This window comes from Grampus griseus (assembly GCF_964374135.1).
Source record: "Grampus griseus genome assembly, chromosome: 10".
NCBI classification, from domain to species: domain Eukaryota; kingdom Metazoa; phylum Chordata; class Mammalia; order Artiodactyla; family Delphinidae; genus Grampus; species Grampus griseus.
The window spans coordinates 56,592,029-56,608,326 of record NC_139004.1 but is presented as its reverse complement, the minus strand read 5'-3'; the positions used below and the strand labels follow the sequence as shown (position 1 = coordinate 56,608,326).

The window sequence follows — 16,298 nt, the reverse complement described above, 5'->3', positions numbered from 1 at the left end:
CACAGGCCCCTTTCACCTCGAGCTCTCCTTCCCCAGCCAGCCCCCACCTCGGCCCCTGCAGTACCGATGGTCCCCGTGCAGGGCTCCACTTCAACGATGTGGCAGTCGCTGATCTTCCCCCACGTGTACCTGATGGCTGATCTGCTGTTGTTCCACATCTGAAAGACACACCCCAAGCCGGGCTCCCCATCAGATCTGTACTTGCTAAAGGACTGCGGGACTGTGGGCTCACAAGAGGTCCTCTCGACACCTCCCCAGCTACATCCCGGCCACCCGATGGCACCAACGCACACGGCGGCACACGGCGGTTTGTGGGTGCCACCGCCGGTCAAAGATGCCTAAACCCAGGAACGCGTGCCACAGTCCTGTCGTTTGGAGGATGCTGGGAAGCTGACAAATGACAGACGTGCCCGGCCCAGCGTCTGTTCAAACCAAGTGGGTTCCGGGGCTCTGGGAAGAGCCTCAGCTTCTCTGCAGTGGCCACCACAGCTGGCACCGCCAGCCGCTTCCTCCCCATGCTCGCGCCCAAGTTCAGCACCATCTCGGGCAGCCTAGCCTGGGAAGGGACAACCACCTACCTTGAAATCCTTCTTCACGTTTATCCCAACGTAGTTCTCCCCGGGGATGATGAGGGCATATGGTTCTAAGAGAACCTGGAAAGGTTCCACTGAGCCTTTCACCTCGATTTCCAGGACAATCACGTCATCCACAGAGTATGAGGGATCCTTCGGGCTTTCCAAGTGCAAGCTGGACACAAAGCCACCATGAGCTAGGAGCCATCGTGTCCCCCATCTCTGGTCTTGTGAAAAGAAAGCGCCCCCTGCCCACAGCCCCCTGAAATCAGAGGCGTCAGCAATGCCCTGAAACAGATGAATGCCTGTGGCTGGGACGGCAGCTCAACCACAGGCCTGGGGCGGGGGTCCCTCCCTGCACCTCCAGGGACCACCCTGCAGCAGCGTCGGCCAGGATCTCCACACCAGCTGACTGGAGGCCCCCCACCGACAGCTTGCTCAGGGAAGCACTGGCAGAGGTGACGCCTTGGGACAAAACCTCCCCTCATTAGTCGCCACCACCCAGAGGCCACCAGCCTAGAGGCCCGGCGGTAACCGTGAGCCTGGGGCACAGCTCCAAGGTTCCAGGATAGTGAGTCCAGAGAGCTGTTCCCTGCTTGCGGAGCCCGCTCCAGGCCTGGGTGCCAGGGCAAGGCAAGGCGCTCCCACGCGCCAAAGCCTGCCGGGGGTCAGGGGCTCCTTCACTCCGTCCCAGCATGCCCAACTGCGTACCCCTCAGCCAGGGGCCCGGTTCCCGCTCACCTCACGGGCTCTGGGACTTCCTCTAGCACCATCTGGAGCACACTGTGAAAATCCCTGGGCTGCAAGGCAAACGCAGCACCCTGAAGACAAAAGCCTGCCCCAGGGCAGGCTGGAGGCACGGCAGGCACCCCTCCTCCCGGTGGCCTGGCCCCCAGAGAGGTCTTCCACGAGACACAGCGCTGCTTCGCTCGGCAGTGCCCGCAGTGTGTCTGCAGCACCACACCCTCCCGGGAGAGGCCGTGAGATGGCTGCGTGCTGAGAGGCAGGCCTGCTCTCTTACCAGCAAGGGTCCCTGGGCATCCCCCTCACACTCCCCCCTCGCCCGGGACACACACGGCTTCGTGTTGGAAAGCGGGGGTCGTGTGAGCCTCACTCTGGGGAGCCCCACCTCCCTCTTTCTGGGGGCTTCTGTGGGCTGGGCAGGAATGGTAACACCTTTGATGTAGTAGAGACACGGAAGACACTAAAGCCGAGGAAACGAGCCCAGGCCCTGGCTGCAGATGGGGCGTGCAGGGTCGGGACCAGGCAAAACGAGCTGGACACCAAAGCCAGCCACTGGCCCCGCTCTTAGCTAAGCGCCAGCCTCGGCAGGATGCTAGGGATCTCGGCAGCGTCGGCCGTGGCTTCAGTGTCACCAAAGAACAGGGACAGAGGGTGAAAACATCGTGACCCAATCATGTGTGACCACCAAGATGGCCGCACTCGAACCTCTCGAGGAGAGAAGCTCAAGAGGAACTCGTGGTCCGTGTGGGGCTCGAGAGCTCCCGTGTCGGGGGCGATGGAGAAGGCCGTCTCCCTGTCGGGGTGGGACTTGATGCTGTCCGGGCTGTAGGTTTCTCCAGGCATTAGGGGCCTCAGGTTGGGCTTCACGATCTGCCAGCGGAAGGCCAGCTCCACGTGCCTGTGGGGACGACCTTGACAGTAGGCAGTGGGTCCAAGTCCATGTCCCACTTCTGCCAGAATCAGCTCCCCCCACCCCCGGCCTGGCCCTGCTCCCGGAGTGAGCAGGAAACGACCCAGGAGCAGGACGTGGCCAGGTCAGCCTTCAGGCCCTTCCCATGGAGGAGCCTGGGGGCCCCTGGGCAAGGGACAGCACAGGGGGCAGGGAGTCTGCAGACCTCCCAGCACAGCCCCACACAGCAGCTGGAGGCTGGAGCCACAGTGACTCGGGGGAATCATGCTCTAACCATCAGGCACCCCCCCCCAGATATCAGGAAAAGTTTCTGCCTTATCTTCTACCGCGTGAGTTTTTGCCACATCGACCCCACCCTCTGCCTCTCCAGCTATGGCCTCCCAGGACAACTGCTCTGGCCAGAAAGATATGTGCCCACTGGCTGCCAACAGGAGCGGTGACAACTCCCTGGTGGTGGAAGGGGTGGGACTCCAGGCGTGCTGCTGACAGCAGGTGTCGGTGAGGGGGACGGCAGGTGAGAACTACTCATCCTGCCAGGCGACAGAGCCTGTGTAAGGCCTGGGTCACTTGGGCAGCCTGGCCGGGAGGCTCCCCAAGGTCTGTCCTGGTGTAATGATGGAGCTCAGAGGACGGTCAGGGAATAAATGGCAGTGAGAGCTGAACCCACAGGCCATCATCTGTCTGACGCTGGGACTTGGGTGGCTTCCCCTCGTGGGCTGGGCAGGACCCCTCTGGAAAACTATTCCTGGTTAAGGAGGCTCCAGAGGATCTAGAGCAACACTGTCCAATACGACATCTTATAAATCGGCTCTAATACGATAGCCACCAGCTACCCGTGCGGCTACTGAGTACTTAAAATGTGGCTGGTGTCACGGAGGAAGTGAGTTTTTACTTTTACTTAATTTTAATTGATTTCCATTTAAATAGTCACATGTGGCAACTGGCTACCATGATGGACAGTGCAAATCTGGATCCTTCCATCTTGTGCCCAGATTCCCCCCTGGCCTCTGGAAGGAACCACCAGCCTCACTGGGACCTCAGGCCAGGTGAGGAAGGAGGGAGGATGTGTGCTGGGGTCCCTCACAGGCGTCACTCACGTGGCGTTTCTAATAATCAGCAGTTTGCTGGCCGTGGACTGAAGGTTTTCAGGCTCAAAGCGTATGAAGTGCTGGGCTGTTAAGTCTGTGAGCTCTCCGGGCTCCGGCTGACTTTTTTCACCAGAAACATAGATCAGATCCAGAGCCACCAGCTGCCCGATTCCTGACAAAGTACAGTAGTGACGTTTCACTAGGGCTGAAACCAGGACTCTGTGGCCGAAGGCTGTCACAGGACCCAAGCCACCATCCACATGCAACCGCCGTGATCGTGACCCCGGGAAGTGCACAGAGGGGGACAGGGAGCCAACAGCACACAGGTTCATGTCCCCACGTCACCTCAGACCAAAAGAAGGTGATTTTGATAACATAGCATGTAGCCGGCATTCAATTAATACCTGGTGAGTGAAACTGGGTGGATGGTAGACAGACGGATGGAAGGAAGGAACAGGGCACCTTAAGGAAATTCAGCAGGATGCCCCTTCTAACTGTACAGGAACCTACAGGTGTCCTGGTCGTTTCTGTGTGAGTCACTGGCAGTCCCCCAAAGGAGATCGCGGTGAGTTTCAAAGTGACTCGATAAAAGATTGCCCCCCAGGTTTACATCCCTCTCGCACTAGACAGCCCCTTGGGACAGTCCCGAAGGCCACACTGGCTTGGGTCTCTAAGGTCTGACCAGAGCTAGAGGCCCCAAACCAGAGCCCTGGAGGCTGCAGCATCCCCTGAGTGTGCCCACCCCCAAGGGGGACCGGGCGCAGCTGGGCCACCCCTGGGAGCGCACCCAAGCCCACCTGTGGTCACCAGCTCCTTTATCTGGCAGTTGTCACACACGATGATGAAGGTCTGCTCTGCCTTTCCCAGGCTGGTTGGGAGGAACAGGACCTGGGGAAAGAAGGGCTGTCCCGCTGTCTCCCGTGAAGGGGCTTCTACCCCCTCGCCCTCTTCTTCTCAGCTGCACCTCTTTCCCTCCGGTCTCCACTTCTGCCTCCCCTCCAGGCCCCTTCCCTAAGGCTAGGGGTTCAGCCCAGGCTCCACCAGCTAATTTGGGGAGTGTGTTGAAAGGCTATGAAGAGAGAATTCATAGAGACTGAAATACAAATGGCTCTTAAATAACATGTTTAACCTCATTCATGATAAAACAAGTGGAAATGCAAACCACCCAGAAGAACAGTTTTTCATGCCTCCTACTGGCAAAGAGCAGAAAGTTAGCGGTCATAAACACAGTGACAGGATATGTTAATTTTCTTCAAAATAATCTAGAGGGGCAGGGCAGGGCTTGGTGGGAAGAGACGGAGAGGCACAAAGGAAATAAGGTTGGCCAGGAGTTGATAAATGTTGAAGCTGTGTCCTGAGTACATGGGTGATCATTCAACTATTCTATTTTTGCATATAGGTTTGTTTTGGGTTTTTTTTTTTTTTTGATTTTGCTTGGCCAGTTGGACTTATGACCTTTCGTTTTTTTTTTAATTGAAGTATAGTTGATTTACAATGTTATGTTAGTTTCAGGTGTTCAGCAAAGTCAGTCAGTTATACACATATATGTATATCTATTCTTTTTCAGATTATTTTTGTATATGTTTTAAAATGTCCATGATAACAGTTTTTTTTTTTAAGTTTGATAACCCATTGTATTGGCAAAGGTATGAGAATTAAAATAGGCACCCTCACATACTGTGGATGGAAGTACAAATTGATACAATCCACATGGTGGGGATTTTGGCGACATGTATCACAATTATGAGAGCAGAGACCCTGAGTCAGCAAATGCACGTCAAGGACTATCCTTCTGGTAGGACAGAGTGATGTATGTATAAGCTATTCCCTGAGATGGCCAGAGATCAGAAATAATCTTCAGGCAGGGGACAGCTGACCTAAATTATGGTTCATATGTCCAGTGGAATACTATGCAGCTGTAAAAAAAAATGAAACGGTAAGTGGAAAATACATGGTGCAGAACAGAGCACAGAGTGGGCAACTATTTGTGTGAAGGAAAAACGGAAACAAAGGAAAGAAAAAACCATGTGCAGTTGCTTAGGTAGGCATCACATATCTCGGGGAGGACACTCTAACCTGGTAAGGCTGTGGCCTCTGGGTGGCTGAGGAACTGGGGGGAGAGGGAGCATTTCACTGTGCATCTATTTGCGTCTTTTGAATTTTTAATCATGTGAATGATTTGGAAATATGGAAATATGAATAAATTTTAAAACAAACAAAATCCCAGTCAGTAAACAAAATTTACATAAGGAATGCAAAGGGGAAAACCTCCCCCTGACTCCCCCACTGCTCCCCAAAGACTGCTGCTGCCACCCTCTTCTTTTCCTTGGGGATCATAGGAGGATGGGATGAGGGGGACATCATGGCCTGGGCAGGGGTGACCAGCCCCAATTCCTTAAAGCCACCACAAGGCTCTGACAAATCCTGGGCCATGCCAAGAGGACCCGGCTCACCCCTCGGCAACAGAGGAGGATGGATAATCCCTATTGTGCTCCTGAACTGGCCTCATCCCGACTCCAAAAGCCAGGTTCTTATCAGGATCAGATCATCACGGACATGAACAAGACCCCATCAGACCCTTGCAACTGGAAAGGAGCTGATAAAGGAAGCTTTCCTTTACATCTTGGCAAAGAAGCTTACGGCAGTGGTCCTCAAACTTCGCTGCACACACAGAATCACCTGGGGAGCTTGAAAAATCCTATGCCCAGGCCACACCCCAGACCAATTAACTCAAAACCTCAGGGCTGGGGCCCAGATGTCAGCGTGTTTGCAAGTTTCTCAGGGGACGGCCATGTGCAGCTGAGTTTGAGAACCTATGGCTCTTGGCTTTCACTACCTGATGACCTGATGTAGGCCAAATCCCCCTCCCCAGAACCCAGATAGCTTTTACTCTTTAATGTGGGTGTGTCCTTCAGCAGGCAAGTGAGGAAGGCCATGCTCACTTGTGGCAGCCCCACACCCAGCCATGGGACCACACAGAGTCAGACTCCTGGAGCAGAGGGTGGGGTGACAGGGGCAGGAAGACATCACCATGTCTCACAGCCTCTTCTGGGGACCAGTGAGCAGGTGTGACAGGCCCAAGGGATGCCGGAAAGGGGCCAGTTAGGAAAGGAGGAGCCCACATCCCAGAGGTCAGACTCTGGGAGCTTCCGCAGAGGTTTAGGATGAGGCCTAAGGAAGGCGGGCCTTGTTGACCATATAACTGAGGATAAAACAGGAAAGAGAACAAAGGTACCAGATTTAGGGGGTGGGATGGTCCAAGACGGACTGAAGGACCGAGGGGAGATCCTGGAGGCAGCTCAGATGTTAGTAGAGGTGACCCGCAGGCTCACGGGTGGACAAGCAACTCTCAGGGATCGTGGTGGCATTGCTAGGGCTTTCTGCACTTGCTCTGCGAGGGAGGTCATAGGAGAGTCAAATGACATCACCCCACAGAATACAAAAGCATGCTCCTACACAGAAGCTACCAAGGCTGGGACCTGGGAGTGGCTATCTGGGTCATGAAAACACAGAGGCGGGAATTCCCTGGCGGTCCAGTGGTTAGGACTCAGTGCTTTCACTGCGGTGGCCCGGGTTCAACCCCTAGTCGGGGAACTAAAGATCCCACAAGCTGTGTGGGGCAGCCAAAAAAAAACCCCAAAAGCCCCAAAAAACAAAAAAACAGAGAGGCAAATGAAATCAAGCGAGCAGTTGAGGAAACAGCGAACCAATCATAAAGAAATACAAGCTAGCGTCTCATCACCTACCTGCACGAATACGGCCTGCCCCGGAGCCAGCTCAAACACTGACGGCAGGATCCCAAAGGGAGGCTGCTCGACAAAGCCGATGGTTGCAACAGCCTTAAAGAAAAGCAGAAGATGACCCAACAGTGTGGAAGAAACTGTAAAATCTCGTGCTCAGGTGACACACTTCCCTCCTCCAAACATCCACTTTGTGGCTTGAAGGGTCTTAATGGATCATCCAGTCTCCTGTTCATGAAGAAACCGAGGCTCATGCATTCAGCCAGCACTCACTCAACCTGCACCAGGCACTGGATGGGGTTCCGGTGGTTAAAGATGAGTACAAGACAGGGCGCCCACGAAGAGCTGCCTGCGGGCAGGAGGTACGAGGCCACTGACAAGTGTTTCAGACGCAAAGCAGGAGGTGGGCTCCCAAAGCACAGTCCTTTCCCTACTACAGCAGCCTGTGTGGCTGGTGCCGGCTTCTGTGTCGGCCTCCATCCTCAACCCACCCCTGGCCATGGGCACCTGAGTCAAGGGACGCTGCCATCTTGTCAGCAGAGCTGCAGCCCAGGCGCCCACACAGGAAGCCACTTAGATGCCAGGGACGCAAACCCACGCCTCCAGGACCCCGGCAGGTAACAGAAATGAGTGAAATGTGTGTCTGGGAACATGTGGTCCTCTGGATCTGTCGCTTGTTTCGGGAGACACAGGTACAGCAAAGTATCTCTACGCTGAGTCAGATAACACTGTGAGTGAGCATGACCGTCAGTGGTGTCAGCACTTGGCTGCCCTGGGGCGGGGAGGGCAGAGCTGGGCAAACAGGAGGGGATGTGCACACCCCCTGCTTCTCAACTCCAGCGGACAGGCCACAGGGCCACAGGGCCTGGCCCAGGGCTGCACATCTCCCAATGTTTCAGAGAGACTGGAAGTGCACATTTTTATACGAAGTCTCTCTATTTATAAAAAAAATTTATTTATTTATTTATTTGGTTGGTTGGTTGGTTGGCTGCGCTGGGTCTTAGCTGCAGCACGTGGGATCTCGTTCCCTGACCAGGGATTGAACCCGGCCCCCCTGCACTAGGAGCGTGAAGTCTTAGCCACTGGGGCACCAGGAAGTCCGAAATCTCTCTATTTGTAAACGGTGGCTCAAAAAATGTTTTTAAGCCCTGTGCCAAATAAATATACCCACAAAATTCAGCCAAAGAGCTGCCTATCTGTGACCTCTGCTATACTCAAACATTTGCTACTAGAATGAATGAATGAATGAATGCAGGGACATTTGAGCCAGGCCTTGGAGGATAAGAGAGGTGACAGGACCTGCCCAGGGTCACACAGGTATTAGGGGAGTAACAAGAACTACAGCGCTGGTCTCTGTACATGTTGATTCTCACTGGATGTGTGTGTGTGTTTCCAGTCACAGGTGCACTCGAGCAAGTCCCTCACAGGGGTTATTTCCTTTGATGGATTTGCTCTTTTGCCAGGTAGCAATCTGTGAGCACTCACTCTGAAGCTTGGCGGCGGCCAGCTCTCCTTAGGCATAATGCAGAACTTGCCCACGCTGAAGCCCACGTTTTTGCAGATGAATCTGGTCATCTTCATGCCCCCAATGAGGCAGTAACCACAGTCCAACACCGGCGACACTGCAGCCACAAGAAAAGATGGGCAAGAGAAACAGCACAGTCCTGTTGTTGTTCTCCGGAGGCCCAGCCCGAGCTAAGAGCAGCTGTGGAGGGGCGAGGGGGATGGATGGGGACGGGCCCACCCCTGCTCCCACATGGCAGCGGCGCCTCAGGACTCCACGCGCTCGGGCTTCAGCCAGTGCCACCCGGCATGGCCCTGGGGGTTGTGGTCAGAGTCCCAGCTTGCAGCCTGTGCCCAGCTGAAGGGACTCGTAAATGAGGGCGTCCAGGCAAAGCCAGCCACCCCACGGCCACACAGGTGACACCCATGGAGGGCTCCAGGCACTCCTTCTTGCCTCGCCATGGCACAGGCCCACTCAGGGTGTCCCTGAGCCAGCGACGCCTAGGCTGGGGTCAGCTGGGATGCTGGCCTCCTCTCCCGATGTGTGTCACTCAGAGTCAGCCTCCACGGGAAGCAGGATGGTCGGGGCCTGACACGGGAGGACTGTGCGCAAACTTCTGGCAGGTCCCTTCTCAGGACCCAGAAGCCCCTGTCCCAGGGTACAGGCTGTGTGCTGCCATGAAGGGGCCCTGTGGGCAGGCGGTCCTTATAGGGGCACCAGCCCTCCCTGAATCCCGGGGGAGCAGAGCACACTCACGCGTCAGCACTGGGGGCGGCCTCCGGGCCTGCAGGGGGATCAGCAGCGTGTGTGCTGACTGGGTCTCCACTAAAATAAAGTCATCAAAACCCCCAAGGCAGTCGGGAAAAAACTGGACAGTGTACTGGCAGGTCATTCCAGGAGCCACCATTCCACCTTTTCCTGGGAACATCCCTGTGGGTGACAAAAGCGACAAATGAGATTCTGGAGACCAGGTAAGAAGACCAGGGCCTGGGGCAGTGGGGGGAGTGATAGGGTCCACCTGGAACGGTCAGGCGGGGCCATGCCTGTTCCTATGGCTTAGCATTTATTTTGTGGGCAGCAGAGAGGTATTTGAGGTTTCTGCAGGGGTTGCCGGGGGTGGGACACAAGATCAGAGCTGTTCTTCAGGAGAACGCTGCGTCACGGAGGCAGGAAGCCTGGCTGGGAAGCCACTGTGATGGCCTAAGTGAGGAACCAGGGGTCCTGGCTGAGGGCAGTGACAGTGCGCAGGGCGAGGAGAGGGCAGAACCGAGCCTGGAGGGACGAGATCCGAGGAGGAGCTGTCGAGACTGGGGGCCTTCGGTGGAGGGTGGGTAGGAGGCCTCTGTGGAGCACGAGGGGTGCAGCTGTGGAGTCACCCTAGGGCCTGGTGGGCGTGTAACCCGGGGCAAGGCCAGTACACAATATCGAGGCCGCCCAGGCCGCTGCCACCCTGAGCTCACCCAATCCCAGAGCGAAGTAGGGCGTAGACGGCGGGAGGACTCGCAGGTGGTGGCTGGTGGACGTGGTGTTCTGCAGCGAGATCACCATCTGTTCAAAGGCAAAGCGACGTGTGTGGACAAAGGCTATGAAGTCTGGGGTTCACTGAATAATATGGGAAGGGGGTGGGGGGATAAATGTAATGAACCTGGCACGGAAGAGGAACTCCATACATGCACACACCTTTGCCTTCTGTTTCGTGAACGATTACACTGGGAAAAACGTATAAATTATAACATGGCAAGCCGTGTTTCCATCACCCAGCTTAAGAAGTAACACATTAAAAATACAGATGAAGCCCTGCCCCAGCCTCCCACCAGAAAACAGCTCCATAAATTTGAAGCATGTCTTCATAGGTATGTATGCCTAAATCAACATTTAAATCCATTTTTGGCCAGTACAACATATTGCCTCAATCCACCTGTGAACCAGATCCAAGTGTGGAGAGACCCATATTATAGTTTTAATTTTTATTTCTCTGTTATTAATGATGATGAGCATCTTTTCGTATGTTTATTTGCTATTTGGGCTTCCTCTTGTGTGATGTGTCTGTTCGTAGTGCCAACTTGCCATTGGGTACTTTGTCTTTTTCGTATGGATTTGTAGGAATTCTTTATATATTCTGGGTACTAATTCTTTATAAGGTGTGTGTTATACCTTATAAAGTATAAGTATTGGGTTCAGTTTTCTGTAAGACGTAACGGAAAACCCCGAATGAACTTTTTGGCCAACCCAATATATAACTTGTATAAGTTTATAACTTGTATTACCTTTTGGCGTACAGTTTCTAAAATTTTCATATAAAATTTATCAACATTTTGTTCAAGGTTTATACTTCAGTTTCAAGAAATCTTTCTATATCTCCTATATTTTCTTCTTAAATTTTTGCTTGAGATCTTTGGTGGAAAGTATTTTGTTTCAGCTATGGAGGGAGGTAGGGATTAAATTATTTTCCATATGGCAAGGATACTAACTCAGTTTTGCCTCTTCAGGTCTGCACACGTGCACGGGACAGCCCTGGCACCATACCCTCAATCTGCTGCTATTCTCCAGACTCGGGGCTAGCTGCAGCCATTGCTGTCATTACGGATCGAGGTGTTCATGGCAGTGGCTGCCCCTCATGTCCACTGAGGCAGGCCTCCAGAGAGTCTTGCTCCCAGCCACACAAGGCAAACCCCCAAGCAATAAGGGGCGGGATCCAGCAGTTTATGAAGGGATGTCTCACAAGATAAAATAATCAACTGCACTTTCTGGAAGTCAGCTCAGTAATTCTTGTATTGGTTCTGCCTCCTTCCATCCCCTTTCCTCACTCCTCCCTGGAATTGTAAATGACAGCACAAAATCTCACCACCTCAGACTCCGCATTATGGGGAACCCAGGCTATGACACTTTGCGTCAGAAAAGTCCTAAAACAGCAGACCCTTAGGATGTGATTCTGGAGTTGGCTTTCTCCCCAGTCTGGCAGCGATCAGAACTCTAGCTGGTGGGAAGTAGGGTGTGATGACCCCTGAGATTACTAAGGCTTTCACCCATGGTCGACTTAAATGAGGTGCAGGCAGGCATTGAAACGTGGTAGCTACGGCGCGGTTGCAAGGTCTGGGAAGACAGTAAGTTGGATTGCACAGTGGGCTGGCTTTCCGTAACAGCACTGGAAGCCATGGAGGAAAAATTGACAGGCTCAGGGCAGCCAACTGCCAACTCAAGGGCCACTGTGAAGACATCCCTTGCATTCCTGGGTTACACTCAATTTGCTCCTGGGGTGGATGTGTGTGTGTGTGTGTGTGTGTGTGTGCGCGCGTGCGTGCGTGTTTCTTCTTGCTTGGTTTTTTACTTAATATTTCTGAACCTATGTTCTTTTTTTTTGTTTGTTTCAAATGTCTTTTAAATTTACCAAAATATGGAAAGAAAACAAAAATGAAATTATAGGAAACATAATAAGCCCCTGGCATATAAGGTACAGATCTTTATTCCTACCACAACTCCTTAGCCTCCAGCACTCACAGCCAGCATCCCATTCTGCTCCCCATCTCAGGACAGACAAGCCCTCTCACAGCTCCAAAAGGCTGGGGGATGAGACTGGGCTTATGTTTTTTGTTTTTTTTTAAGTGTAGGGAGTATGTCATTTATTGACCCTGTGTCCCTCCACTCACTGGTCACTACTCTTGACTCGCAGCACAACAGGTACAGAACTGCAAGGGATCATGCCCAGCTCCGTGATCACCAGATCCACCAGTTCTGGGGGGGTCATATCATAGACCAGATTCGACAACCATAGGGACGAGTGGTTCTGCCAGTCAGCCAGGACCACACGTTCTCCTCGCTCACACAGCAGATCGTCAAGGTCATCTAGCTCATTTGAGACAAAGGCATCAGTCTGCACACGCTCGCAAAACTTGTATGTTTCACAGCAGACCAGCACTGGCACATTATGGGCCCGTGCCACCAGGGCCAGCTGTGCTGTCCCTACCCGTGACATCACAGACCTGTTGGCCAGGAGTGCATGAGCTCCCAACAGCACCTTAGAAACCTCTGGGGGCACAAAGGAAGCTGCAGGAATCAGCAGGTAGGAGGCAGGGACCCCAGCACAGACCAGAGAACGTAGCGTGTGCTTTCCCTCCAGCTGTAGCCGGCTGTCCACCACTACCATCGGAAACCGCCCGCCCGTAGCCCAAGCCTCCTGAAGAATTCGTGATACCAGAGATGAGCATCTATATATCAGGATCACATCTCCATTACTGGTCTTCTCATAAGCAAAGCGTGAGATTGCCTGAGCTGCAAGCACAATCTTCTCTTGCACATATGGTCTGATGGCTGCTCGAAGTTCTGACTCGGCCTCCTCTTCCCGCTTGGAGCCGCTCACACCCGTGATCTCCTTGTTAAGGAACTTGATGGCGTTGTACGTGCTCGCTGACAGGGGACGGCACTGAGTCAGGAAGCTGAAGTAGGGCTTTAGTTTATTCACTAAGTCCCTTGACAGTTCTTCACTGGGAGGTGGGGTGTAGTCCTGAATCACCGCTGCAAGGCACGAAGCAGGCAATGCACTGGGCATGGGAGCCACTGACCAGGCCCTGGGAGTACTGCAGGCCAAGTCGCACCATGGCTGGGGGGGTCACAGAGGATGGGATGCTCATAAACTGGCTCAGAGAGTTCTGTCTGCTGTACTGGGGTAGGTGGGAGAAGAGACTGACTTTGGGTCCATAATCCTTTCGTGTAGGAACCTGCTGTCGTTCTGGTTTTTTAACAAGCTTCCTCAGAAGCGTGGAGTCATCAACCTGACTCTGCTCGGGTAGACCCTTCACTCCTGAGGGGGTTTCTCCAGCTGTGCTGGGGCAGGCCTGAGGAGGTGGCCCTATTTGGTCCCCTTTTCTTGCCTGCTTCAGGGACCGCTCAGCCTCCTGCTTGGCCCGCCTTTCAGCTCGAAGTTCAGCCTTACTCCCACCTGCTGGAACTTTCTCCTTGGCACTGCCCAACTGACTGTCCAGTCCAGGCAGGTCTTTGGTTGGGCCTTGACACTGGACTGCAGATACAGCAGAGCCAATTTCTGGTTCTTCCCCCTTTTTCTCCTTCCATTTCTTCTTCTGCAGTTTCTTCTCCTTCCGAAGCTGCAGCTTTTCTTCTTGGGTCATCTCCCTCCCCCCTGCCCCAGGCCGAGGAACAAGCTCCTCCTTCATCCCAGATCCCAAGTCCTTGCGAACAGCCACGCCACGGCAGCCATCATCCTCTCGGGCTTATGTTCTTAAGCAAAACTGGCTTATGACTTTCATTGTCAGAGCTCCTTATTTGGCTTTGGTGTCAAGGTAACATTAGGCTCTTAGTCCAAAATGACATAACACTGGGTGACTTATAAACAACAGGAATGTATTTCTCACAGTTCTGGAGGCTGGACAGCCCAAGATCAAGATGCCAGCATGGCTGTGTTTTGGTGAGGGCCCTCTTCCATTCACAGCTGGCACCTTCTCACTGTGTCCTCAAGTGGCAGAAGGGGCAAGGGATCTCTCTAGAGCCTCTTCAGAAAGGCACTAATCCCATTCACGAAGGCTTCACCCTCATGACCTAAGCACCTCCCCAAGGCCCCACCTTCTAATACCATCATCTTTGAGGGTTAGGATTTCAACATACGAATTTTGGAGGGACACAAACATTCAGACCACAGCAGGCTCATTACCTAAGAATGAGGGTATGTTCCTTCTTTTTGTAGTCTCTGACAGTTTATATAAGGTCAGGATTAGCTTGAATGTTTGATGGTGTATACCTGTAAAATGATCTGGGCATGGCGTTTCTTTCAGTAAAAAGTTTTCTTTTTAAGCTATTTTCATCGAAGTTGGATAACCACATAGTTTAAAGAGGCAAAGAGTTCTACAAAATTTCGAAAATAGAAATCCTGCCCTCTTCCCCTGCCTCTACCCCTGCCATTTCCCACACCCAACCACACTTTTTCCTCCTTTAGCTGATTATTTTGGAATTTACTTCCGTGGCTCCAGATGGCATGCTAATTTTTTTTTTTCAGTTTTAGGCATTAATTATGGATGGGTGATATGGATATTCTCTCCTTCCTCACCCTTAGCCAGCTCACCGCATGCCACACCCTTCTCCCTCATCTTCCCGATGTAAGTTACATCACACTCATGGTTAGATCAGTAATGTTGACATTATTGTTGCTATGTAAATGCTATTCACAGCTGAGCATGAAATTCTCCCTTATACAATTTTTGTTTTTCCGAAAGTTAATCAACCAATTATTTTGTTTGGTTTGTACTTATCAATAATTTAATCTCTTTCCACTACCCTACAAATTTCCTTCCAAGATGTCCAGATGTATCAGGGACTCTTATCAGTGTCACCCCCACAAGTCAACCCTTCCTAGAGCCTCTGGCCTCTTTTAATCTGGACTGGTCGCTTGCTACACCTACTGCTATGACCCAGGACAGGACAACCCCTGTAGCAGTTTTCAGACACATCCAGAAGTTCTTTGACAGTCCTTCCATTGAGAGGTGAGGTCTATCTATGTAGCTTCCCCTCGAATCTGGGCTAAACTTAGTGACTCATTTGTAACCTACAGCAATGCAGAGGAAGTAATGACTTTCTCATGTATTCCAAGGGAAACGAACCTCCAAGGTTAGGTCATAAAAAGTGATGCAGGGACTTCCCTGGTGGCACAGTGGATAAGAATCCACCTGCCAATGCAGGGGACATGGGTTAGAGCCCTGGTCTGGCAAGATCTCACATGCCGCGGAGCAACTAAGCCCATGCGCCACAACTACTGAGCCTGAGTTCTAGAGCCTGCGTACCACAACTACTGAGCCCGTGTGCCACAACTACTGAAGCCTACATGCCTATAGCCCATGCTCTGCAACAAGAGAAGGCACTGCAATGAGAAGCCCGCACACCACAACAAAGAGTAGCCCCCGCTCACCGCAACTAGAGAAAGCCCGCGCACAGCAACAAAGACACAACGCAGCCAAAGAAATAAAAATAAAATTAAATCTTAAGGGGCTTCCCTGGTGGCATGGTGGTTAAGTAAGAATCCGCCTGCCAATGCAGGGGACATGGGTTCGAGCCCTCGTCTGGGAAGATCCCACATGCCGTGGAGCAACTAAGCCCGTGTGCCACAACTACCAAGCCTGCGCTCTAGAGCCCTTGTGTCGCAACTGCTGAAGCCCAGGTGCCTAGAGCCCGCGCTCCGCAACAAGAGAGGCCACTGCAATGAGAAGCCAGTGCACTGCAACGAAGAGTAGCCCCTGCTCGCCGCAACTAGAGAAAACCTGAGCGCAGCAACAAAGACCCAACACAGCCAAAAAAAAAAAAAAAGTGATGCAACCTCCCCCTTACTTGCTAGAATACTCACTTCGAAGCTCTGATCACTCACTTTGAGCTGCCTGATTACCCTGAGGTAGCCATTCTGTGAGGAAGCCCAGGCCACATGGAGAATACATGTGCATGTGCTCTGTTAGCACCCTCGACAGACAACTAACATCAACTACTCTGTGAGTGAAAATGCCTCAGAGAGTTCCAGCCCCATCTTTCAGGTTACCCCTGGTCACTGACTTTTTCCAGCTAGGTTCCAAACATCATGGAACAAGCCATTCCCATTGTGCCCTGTCAGAATTTCTGATCCAAAGAATCTACAAGCACGATAAAATTGTTGTTTTAAGTTGTTAAGCTTTGTACCAGCAGTAACTACAGAGCTCCTTAACCATTACTGACCTGGGCCTTTCCTGCATGTCTCTCCTATGCTGGATCTCT

The 16,298-nt window shown here is 52.6% G+C and overlaps 2 protein-coding genes across 2 annotated transcripts in view; both read right to left on the bottom strand.

Annotated features, from left to right (window-relative positions):
* The window catches only part of DLEC1 (DLEC1 cilia and flagella associated protein), a 103,867-nt gene that overhangs the window by 28,401 nt on the left and 59,168 nt on the right, over positions 1–16,298 (bottom strand). Inside the window, 10 exon segments of the mRNA XM_082663890.1 lie at positions 65–158; positions 579–747; positions 1,314–1,372; positions 2,022–2,214; positions 3,324–3,486; positions 4,112–4,202; positions 7,061–7,153; positions 8,540–8,676; positions 9,315–9,488; positions 10,019–10,106. Coding sequence (XP_082520016.1) covers positions 65–158; positions 579–747; positions 1,314–1,372; positions 2,022–2,214; positions 3,324–3,486; positions 4,112–4,202; positions 7,061–7,153; positions 8,540–8,676; positions 9,315–9,488; positions 10,019–10,106 — 1,261 coding nt within the window.
* LOC309828529 (translation initiation factor eIF2B subunit delta-like) lies at positions 12,202–13,751 on the bottom strand (the record flags this gene model as incomplete). Its single annotated transcript, XM_082663898.1, is given in 2 exon segments — positions 12,202–13,081; positions 13,083–13,751. Coding segments are annotated over 2 exon segments (1,524 nt in total). The 5' UTR covers positions 13,727–13,751.